This window comes from Pecten maximus, unplaced genomic scaffold (genome assembly GCF_902652985.1).
Source record: "Pecten maximus unplaced genomic scaffold, xPecMax1.1, whole genome shotgun sequence".
NCBI classification, from domain to species: domain Eukaryota; kingdom Metazoa; phylum Mollusca; class Bivalvia; order Pectinida; family Pectinidae; genus Pecten; species Pecten maximus.
In genome coordinates this window covers 16,186-27,422 of record NW_022979905.1, presented here as the reverse complement: position 1 = coordinate 27,422, position 11,237 = coordinate 16,186, and the positions used below count along the sequence as shown (strand labels likewise).

The 11,237-nt window shown below is 37.3% G+C and overlaps 1 protein-coding gene across 1 annotated transcript; it reads left to right on the top strand.

Moving 5' to 3' along the window:
• The first annotated feature begins 8,282 nt into the window (after positions 1-8,282).
• LOC117319298 lies at positions 8,283-11,237 on the top strand. Its single transcript, XM_033874131.1, has one exon. It carries the CDS (start codon positions 9,137-9,139, stop codon positions 10,766-10,768), a length of 1,632 nt encoding a protein of 543 aa, XP_033730022.1. The 5' UTR covers positions 8,283-9,136; the 3' UTR covers positions 10,769-11,237.

The following is an 11,237-nucleotide window of genomic DNA, read 5'->3' as shown; positions in this document are numbered from 1 at the left end:
TCCTCCACAGTGAGACCCCTCGCGCGCTTCCATCCGGGCAAACAAGCGTGATTGATAAAAGTTGATAAAACTTGTTTCGTAATTGTTGTAAAAAAAATAAAGTGTACAACTTACATGCATCACAAATGTTAGTCAAAATTTGAAACGTCAAATTGACGAGCAACTCAAATTATTTTCTGTGTCAATGCACTGATTTAAGATATTGAAATTATTGTAAAATTATATTAGCAAATGAGCTACGAAAAGATAGTACTAAATCTATCTCTAGCCTACTGTACTACTGCTTAGCCTTACTGTTGTTTGTGTTAAAAGACAATTTACATTCCGAGCATAAACACACATGCAATTATATATATCTTTTCTTAATATATAGATAGATATAATTATAATAAGTATATTTATAAAAAAAAAAAAAAAGATCCGCTGCCGGGAATTGAACCCCAGCCTCCACAGTCTCGACCTACTGAGCTAACCGGGGAATTATTCAATGGTATGATATTTTATAAATAAGAGGCTATTCAGTCTAACATTTGTTTTCTTTTCTTTCAAAATTCATCTTTATATAATTATTATATTTTCATAGCAAAATAAGTTAACAGAATAATGATGAACCTTACAGTGTTGCATATGTGTGCAAATTTGCCACGCTTAGATATCACAGTAGTCAGAGTTATCGCCCCTTACTACACTCCATTCTTTACCAATTATAGAGAGTAGGGATATAGTTCTGTGATTCGATGGAGATGACTGAGCACCTTTCTTAAAAAAAGACATTTGCCTGTTTCCAGAGTGTAGGGAAAATAGAAGAAATTAAGGATTTATTGAATATTTTACTCAATGGGGAACTAATAATATTCACTGCCTCTTTTAATAATCGTGCATTAATAAGGCCAGGTCCAACAGCTTTAGAACAGTCAAGAGTTTTTTATGATGTCACTGACGTCTGTAGGAGAAATGTTTATGTCATCTAGACGCTTGTCATTAATTTAACGAATGGTATGTGTGGAAGCTGAGCTGAACGTTATACTCGTCAACCCTGGGAAGAAAAATGGTCGTTAAAGATATTTGCTTTGTCCATGTCATAGTCAAATATTAAATTATTGTGAGAGTAACAAGTATTTCCGCTAGGATTGACGTATGGTGTTTATGCAAGTGTTTCTAATATGTCTAAATTCTGAGAGTGCAATTTCAGAAGACTGTCAGTAGCGTACCAGGCAATTTTAAATCGTAAAATGACAACACAAACACGAAACTTTACTACATATATATATGTTTTATTTTCAATTTTAATGTGTTCTATATATTGTGTGTATTCAGAATATACATTTCAACACAACATATTTGGTGATTATTTGTATGATAAAAGCAGAGACCTATATACTAATTTAGTATATAGGCCTCTGATAAAAGGGGCCGCGGTGGCCGAGTGGTTAAGGTGTCCCGACACTTTATCACTAGCTCTCATCATCTGGGTTGCGAGTTAGAAACCTACGTGGGGCAGTTGCCAGGTACTGACCGTAGGCCGGTGGTTTTTCCGGGTACTCCGGCTTTCCTCCACCTCCAAACCTGGCACGTCCTTAAATGACCCTGGCTGTTAATATGACGTTAAACAAAATAAACCAAACCAAACCAAATAGTATGATAAAAACAGTAGGGAAACGAATTCTCATTTCTGTATGAATTTGTAAGCATTATCATCGTTCGATTCCAAGTCATTTCCAAATGGTCTTAGGATGGACTCCATCGGGACACCTCTACAACGATTCGATAGATATTACAAATGCTATTGTCCACACACTCTCGATGTAGTACTCTGAATTATATTTTGACAGTTCTCAAACACTTTTCAAGCATTATGCCTGTTTGAAAGCAATGCAGTTATCCGGGAAATGGCATTTCCACCATGCTCGTTTGGTAATTTTGTCGATCTAGCAAATGTTGTGGAAGTCCCCGAGAAACGGCTCAACATACATTCAATCTGAATACATCTAGAGATACCTTAGATATCCCTGGGTTCCGTGGTATAAGTACTTGCACTACGAATGATACCTTATGGGAACAATATCAACATGATTTTTCACCTCGGTCACATCTGTGCCGCTTCGGAGCCGTGTCCTCCTACGACGCATAGCCGCGCCCCAAAATTTGGCGGTGTATAGCGCAGCGCGCCAATGGACCATGGCGATCTATTTTGGTATTGTTATCACTTGGTCACGTGATATTGTATCGGTACTATCGCTGTACGTGGCCTAGGTCAGGATAAGCGGAATGCGACGTACAATTTCCGTCATCCTGTCTTCCATCAGCAATAGTCTTACTATGTTATATATATACATAATGATACAAAATAGTTATAAACAAATAAATAAATAAATAAATAGATAGAAATAATAGATAAATGCAAATCATAAAAATATCCGCTGTTTAAACTAGACATATTGATACCCTTTAAGTAATAGAGTACGATGATTCTTCAGGTTAATTGTACGAGGAAGTAATACTCTTACCGGGAATAAAACACGACATATATTACAGACACATTTGTGTGTGTACTGAGGTGTACAGGAGGAGAATTAGGAAACCCAATTCATCGTCATTTCTATCCATCTATATTGGAATCAACATCCACTAACGTTTTAAACTGATTGTCTGAGCGGTGAAAGAAAGTGTGAAGAACTCAAATAAGGAACGACCGGAGAGGGAGAAGAGAGAACATCAAAGCTGGAGATGAGTTATTGTGTAAGAGACTGTACACGCATACATTCTGCACAGGTGTGTCGCACCTGTACCGGTGTGACATATTTTGAGGTAGGGTGGTGTTTCTCACAGGAACCTGGTAATTTGATACAGTTAACATGTATTTTTACCTTCCCTAGTGTATAGGCACATTTTGAGACGTTTTCCGGGGCTAGATTAAAATTCGGTAAAAATGTTTAAAAAATCGGGGGGGGGGGGGGGGGGGGGGGGGGGCTGGATTAAAATGATTTAAATTCGGTAAAAATGACACCCCCGGTGTTCATTAAAATGATATATGATTAACACCAGGGGTGTCATTTTCACCGAATTTTAATAACTTGTCCGAATAAACAAAATCGAGAACATTTTCAAATTTATAAACGGGTCAGGCACCTGTGGATTCAAAATCTAAACATATTTCAATATCGACGAGTTGGTCGAAATCTTCTCTCTTTATGTAAAACTACATCCTTGCGTATTGTAAATGAAAGACAAAAAGCTGATACGGCCGGAAATATTATTTTTATAATAATAATTGATCTAGTCTGATTGACTACGTTTTGGTTGAGGAATTAACTTAAACTGGCCATTCTCTAATTTTTTTTTTTTTTTCTAAATACCATACGGAAACAGGATGACACTGTACATGATAAGGCAAATAGTGCTGACAAATTGTGACTGAATGTGAAATTGAATGATGATAACACTGATATGGTTTTTTAAAAAAAAATGGCAGAAAATATACCTAATTTGTTAGACCGTGAATTTGTGAATCGCCATACCTAAGTAAAAATAATTAGAATTAGAAAAAAAGCAGAGCCTGTAGGGGACATGTGTTGCTTAAGCAATACGCAGTGTGCTTATTTTAGGATAACTGTGGATTTATCATTCTTTTAGAACAGACTGGCAGATATGTTACCGCCAAATACAGAAATCAGGTTCAATTTATGACCCATGTTTGGAATATCAATTGTTGAAATTAACTCTCTTTTCTTTAATTCTACTACTAGTTTATCTGTGACTGCAGAAATACATGTACTGTTTCAATACATAACCAGATCAGTTCCTTGTTAATTAAAATGCAAAGTTTGTTCAACCTGCTGAACACCAACAATGTTTTGATGAATACTATCTTTATGTATACATTTAATTTTACTGTATTTTACCATTACCAGTTGCATACACAACTGAGCTTGAATGAACTTTGCATTATGAAAGAGAAACAAAATATTACAAACAAGTTATACAACATTACACAAACATTTTAATTTGAGACCATAATTTTCTATTTCATTCTATCCAATACCACAGAAACATCACTTTAATAAATTGGGATCACATTCACTTATACTATAACAATAGAGTCCTTCACATTCACCCATAATATAATAATAGAGTCCTTCACATTCACTAATACTATAATAATAGAGTCATTCACATTCACTCATACTATAATAATAGAGTCCTTTGCATTCAATCATACTATAACAATAGACTCCTTCACATTCATCCATACTATAACAATAGAGTCATTCACATTCACTCATACTATAACAATAAAGTCCTTCACATTCACCCATACTATCATAATAGAGTCCTTCCCATTCACCCGTGGATACTATAACAATAGAGTCCTTCACATTCACCCATACTATAACAATAGAGTCCTTCACATTCACTCATACTATAATAATAGAGTCATTCACATTCACTCATACTATAACAATAGCGTCCTTCACATTCACCCATACTATAACAATAGAGTCCTTCACATTCACCCATACTATAATAAAGCTCCTTCACAAATACTTTGATAGGTAGTGACAGTATCAAGCTTTAGTGTTATAATAAAAAGATATCAGAATTCCTGTCATCTTTACGGTACTCATTCTCAATTGTTAGACTCTCCAATTACTACTTACACATCTGGCTTGTATACGAAGTTAAAACCAGTTTTACATACTGTTTGTAGTCTTAATTAAACAAATACACTATATCAAATTGATTTACTCTTGTGCACCAAGCACTAACATACATGAACACACACACACTGCTCCTTAATCTGGTGTTTAAACCATATTTAAACTATCTGGTATATGCATTTTGAGCTAACATTGGCAATATCATGACAAGGAAACCTGTGGAAATTACATTATTTAATACATAATGTCTAATTTAACTATTTCTCATATCACTTGCACATAGTGTACACCATTATCTGTATACAGCTGTACTTCCTATTTGAAGAAAAAGGTTGCCGATCCCCAAGCTTGGTCCTTTTATTGCACAAAATGCAAGGGTAACTCTTGGGACCAGCCCCAGGCATTTCTGAAATAAACAAGTTTGTAATTTAGTTTACTCAACTCTACTTTTTTTTTTTCAATTTTGCATGAGAGAATAATTGAAAATTTATAAAAAAAAAAATGAAAAGATAAAAAAATAAAAGAATACATCCAACCGGCATCGAACTTCAGACCTTTGCTATAGCGAGCTGACTGTGCTACACACTAACTAACTTCCGGTTTGTACGAAACGTTTTATTTTGGACGGGTTCCTTTTTCACAAATGGTAGATTCTACCTAGTAAATAATTAGAAAATATGCAGTGTGTTTTCTTCATAGTAAAGGGTATGGGAAAACATATATTTCAGTAACTTGGAGATGTCTTACAAAGTCGGGATCGTGGAAGAAGTTTGCCGTTTGGTAGTGATTGAAATGATCTGACCGCGGGCAGACGACATTTTCGTTAACTTATCAAACATGTTGGCCTGAGAAAATAACGCAATTTACAGTCAAATGTATTTTTAAGTATTATTTCTTTACGGCATATTTTTCGTTTGTATATGTGATAATAGGATATATAAGCTACTACGATCATAAACAATCAGAACAGGCCGGCCCCTGGCGGTGAAAATTCCCTGTTCAGTCGTACAGTATATACGCACAGGCGTCTGAAGTTCTGACAGTAAACTGAGATATAATACCATAGAAAAAATAAGAGTATCTACTATAAAAAAAGAACAGGTATGCAACGCCTCCGATGTCAACAATCACTTAAATCTCTGCAAACGGGAAAAATATACGATTTACAATATAATTATTGGTATACACAGATGCCGCTAACATTATTTAACACTCGACAAGCATAAACCATTACTCACTGCGTTTAATAAGTTCTATTTCAGCTAAAAACTTTCTGAGATGGTCTGTCACGTCAACCATGTCGTGAAAATGGCGGACATTGTTATGCAGGTCCGCAGTGAATATCGAGGTAATACTTTTTAATTCATGAAAAAATAAGAGTTACCTGCCCTTTATTTTCAAACGTTTTAAAAACTGAGAAACAATAACAATAACAATGTCCGCCATTTTCACGACATGGTTGACGTGACAGACCATCTCAGAAAGTTTTTAGCTGAAATAGAACTTATTAAACGCAGTGAGTAATGGTTTATGCTTGTCGAGTGTTAAATAATGTTAGCGGCATCTGTGTATACCAATAATTATATTGTAAATCGTATATTTTTCCCGTTTGCAGAGATTTAAGTGATTGTTGACATCGGAGGCGTTGCATACCTGTTCTTTTTTTATAGTAGATACTCTTATTTTTTCTATGGTATTATATCTCAGTTTACTGTCAGAACTTCAGACGCCTGTGATATACGTGACTACCCCTACATACAGTCCTTCGTACAAAATCTGTAACTGGTTAATTACATACAAACACAACATAAAAACATACCTGAACCCTGCATCACATCTGCTAAATCAGCTCATTTTTCATTGTTGGTATATATACATAAAACGTGGAGAAGATCGTAGACAGACAGGCGAAAGCACTCGTCAAAACTTCTTCGTCAATATATCTGTCTAATAATTTGAAGCTGGAATGATTTCAGAATAACCGGACTGGCCACGGAATTTATACAGTTCATTTAATTAACTACATGCGTAATATAGTTTATTTGTGCGTGCAAATTGGTATGTATGATTGTGAAAACAATATTTTTTAATCATTTTATGTCTGACATGCAGCCAAATAATTATATATTATTTTCTGTTTTACAGTCCGGATTTCTAGTAAACCGTTCATGTTATTATAATTACCCCGAGTACCGATCGCATCGTATTTTTAACACAAAAAGTGAAAAAAAGATGTGGCCGCAGGCGTGCCCTTCTACCAAACTGATACCATAAATTAATTACAGCATGATACATTTTTTCTCAAAGTTTGATAAAAGGGCACACCTGCGGCCAACAATAAAACAGCAGTTAAAGGTCTGCAAAACAGCAGATTTTCAGAAAAACGCTGGTTCCTATGGAAACTAAGGACGCGAAAATTCCTCTTTCGGCGAATAATAATCACAAAAGAATTAATTACGAAAAATATAACGTACTTTAGAAGGTAAAATCAACAACACATGGTAAAGATACTGGATTTTATTTTTTATCAAATCTGAGGCCGATTTCACCCCAAAACGGACTTTATCCTTTCACACTGAACTTAACAATGTAATATAACCATATTGTACATTAAGGTACAATAGCAAAAGTTTATATACATGTAAAACAGATTTCAAAGAAGACAAAAAAAAGAAGCATGTAAAATAGGGTATCGAGATTATAAAAAAAAAGCAATATCTTCCTTTGATTTATGTAAATTTATAGAAAATCGCCTGGAACTCGTTGGAAAGAAAAGGGTGTATAAAAAACTGGAATATGAACTTAACCGAGAATATAAAGGGCACCAGGGTAACATGCTAGGATATATGAGGAAACATAACCGAAGGGAATTTTAAAGACATTTCAAGGGACAAAAGAAATACAAGGAAAGCGCATTAGCTAATGATGACTTTTAAATTTAACACATTTATGTCATGCTTTCTTTATTGTCACATCATTATATTGTCAAATTATATATCTTTACTTTACGATATTTACTTGAATAAGATTTGACGTCATCTTAATGAATACTCTGTTACCTTTTTAAAATTCATCCAGATGTGGTCATTATTTTTTTTCGATCTTATCGATGAGTTCACGAACGTCGCGCTTACACCTCTGTAGTCCAGTTTATTTTCCACTTCGACGATATCTGAATCTGTTTCCAGCACAAACTTGACGGACATAGACAGGTATATAGTCATTGGTATTGTCCGTATAATGCCAATGTTTATAAATCAATTATTACGCAACCATGTTGTTATTTGTGCATTATGTTTATATAAAGATATTATATGACTATGATGTTATAAAAAATAAATTATGCCACCCCTATGCATGTATAAATGTGACATAAATATGACGTCATCCGTCATACGCTGTATCCATTATATTCCAGATACAAAATTTTCAAAATCTTATTAATTTTCCCGTAGAAGGGGACATGTTAACAGGGGATTGATGTATAGACTAACAGATTCATTTTGATGCATTTGTGTTATGTTAATCGAATTATACCCGCCTAGTAAGTCAGTAACCATTTTATACAAAACGATGTTTCATTATCTAGATATTATGCATTACGATTTGTTCTTCTTTAGATACAGACGCTGATTGTGAACGAAAGGGACGAGTGTGAAGTAAAGACAATATAACAGAAGAACATTTTCCGGTTGCCTCCTTCAAACCCCAATCTCCGTGATCAATTGCAAGTTTTGTTTTAGTTGTTCTCGTCCGGATCATCGCGTCAGGAGGATCTCGCCAGGAGTATCTCGTCAGAAGGATCGCGTCAGGCCGATCGCGTCAGGGGGAATTCGTCAGGAGGATCTCGTCAGAAGGATCGCGTCAGGAGTATCTCGTCAGGAGTATCTCGTCAGAAGGATCGCGTCAGGCCGATCGCGTCAGGGGGAAGTCGTCAGGAGGATCTCGTCAGGGGGAATTCGTCAGGAGTATCTCGTCAGGAGTATCTCGTCAGGAGTATCTCGTCAGAAGGATCGCGTCAGGCCGATCGCGTCAGGGGGAATTCGTCAGGAGGATCTCGACAGGGGGAATTCGTCAGGAGGATCTCGTCAAGAGGATCGTTTTAGTAGGATCTCATCACAAGGATCGCGTCTTGCCGATCGTGACGGGGGGTCAGCTCGTCTGGAGGATCGCGTGAGGGGGATCTTGTCAGGAGAATCGCGTCAGGGGGATCGTGTCAGGCCTATCGCGTCAGGAGAATCTCGCCAGAAGGATCTTGTCAGGAGGATCACGTCAAGGGGATCGTGTCAGGGATATCTCGCCAGGAGGATCGCGTCAGGTCGATCGCGTCAGGAGGATCGCGCTAGGGGGATCTTGTCAGGGGGTCATCTCGTGAGGAAGATCGCGTAAGGGGAATCGTGTCAGAGATATCTCGTCAGGAGGATCGCTTCACTGATTTAAACAATTGATGAAAACGTCTGATAAGTAAAAAAGTAAATATGGAGTGTGCTAAACATCCGGGCAATCAGATAGTATCGGTGTGTGTCACATGCGATACCACTCTGGTGTGTGTGGAATGTATGACAGATGTGCTACATCAAGGTCACGTGTTCCGGAAACCACAGAGAATTGCAAACGACATAAAAACAAAACTAAAACAAAATGAAGCAGGAAATCGTAATCTGATGTCTTGCCTAGAAACGGATTTGATTGAGATACAGAAGAGGAGAGCACAACAAGACGATGAACAAAAGGAAAGAGTCAAATTAATCAACGAACAAAGGGAGGAGGTCACCAGGGCTGTCAACAAGATGGCTGATAACTTAATATCGCACTACGAGACCCAAACGCAATGTAATTGTGTTAAACTGAAACATGCGAATGACGAAATTTCCGCAAAATTAGAAAAAGTGAGACGACACGAAGAGGATGTTAATCGTATCATTGATGAATCGGACGAGATAAAAGTCGTAAATGATTCACAAAAGCTTGAAGATATAGACGGACACAGGAATCTGGTTCCTAAATTAGACACTATCGAGTTTACTCCCAGGAAGGTGAACACCAGCCAGCTGACACTGATGTTCGAGGGAAACGCCGCCGAGATGGATGAGGGAAAGTCACTACAAGCAGCCCAATCACCATCGAGTATGGCTCAGTCAACTTACAAAGGTTCTGATTTCGTCGGCACTCTCGTCCACAAAGGTAGGGAACTCGTCTTGAAGACGACATTCAAACACACCAGATATAGATCTATACAGAACATGTGTTCTGGCTGTTCCGGAAAAGCATGGATAAGATGTGAAAAGGGAAGGGAAATAACTCTTATAGATCAACACGGACACATAGAGAGGACTTTGACCTTTTCCTCCAATATTGCTGGTATGACGACCGTTAATGGCGATACACTGTTGGTTTGCGGAAAGGAAGAAAGAGATATTAAACAGGTAACACTGCCCACTGGAAAGGTCACTTCAGTATTCTCCACTGGGAAGTTGTACCCGCGGGACATTTGTACCGCGCAGAATGGTGACCTTTTTGTTACCTTGATGGATGAGTTTGGATTCAACGTCACCGCCGACAGTGAGAGGGTACTGGTGCAGTACTCTTCCCAGGGGCTGGAGAAGGGTCGGGCCAGCCACGACAGACGCGGTGATGCCCTGTTTGTCAGGCCCTACAGGGTGAGAACCAGTAACACGGGGGACGTTATAGGTGTGACTAATTGTACAGACAACTACAACAAACACCTGGTCCTACTGAACGGAGACCTAACGCTAAGGTTGCGGTTTCTAGGTCACGGCAAGGTCATTTCTGTGGAGGAGAAGTTTGATACTACTACCTACAAACCAGACACGATGTATTTCATCTACGATTTCATCTTCGACTCATTCGACAATGTCGTTATCTGTGAGAAATACAGTGCGTGTGTCCAGCTTCTGTCCAGAGATTGTGTCCCGATGGCTACCATTTTACCGACACAGAAGATTATACCGCGGTCTGTTACTATGGCTGATGAGGAGATGTGGCTGGGGTTTAATGACGGAACAGTGAATGTGTACGAGGTATATTATGTTTATTTTATATTTTCTATATATTTGTCATATATTCAGAGACACTTACTTTATTTCTAGGAGGATATGATATTGCAAAGGATTTTATTTTTCTAATTTTCGAAATGTAAGTCCGCTGACGAGTTCCAGTTTTGTTTGGGTTTATTATTGTTTAACACCCTAAGAGTAGTTACAGCCACAGAAAGGGGCTTTCTTCGCTTGAATAAAGTTGATGTCGTCAAAATTAAACTTACTGGAAAATATGTATTTTACCAAATAGTAAAAATTACAATTTTTACATTGATACGGCAGTTTTAACCCTAAAGTTCTTGGAGTATTAAGTCCTGAAAATTCTTAAGTTCGACTCGAAGTATCACTAATTACCGCAAAGACATAATTATTTGTCTACAATGCGCCTTTCTTTATACATTTTGGCGTAACCTGGAGGCACAAGCACTCGTATAATCATCTTTCGGACATACGTTTCATCAACAGATGTTTGTGATGTCCGAACTTATAGGAATGTCCCTTAAGGACGACATTTATATAT

Excerpts from the sequence above, each read along its gene's own strand:
- LOC117319298 (XM_033874131.1), top strand. The coding sequence starts at position 9,137 with ATGGAGTGTGCTAAACATCCGGGCAATCAGATAGTATCGGTGTGTGTC.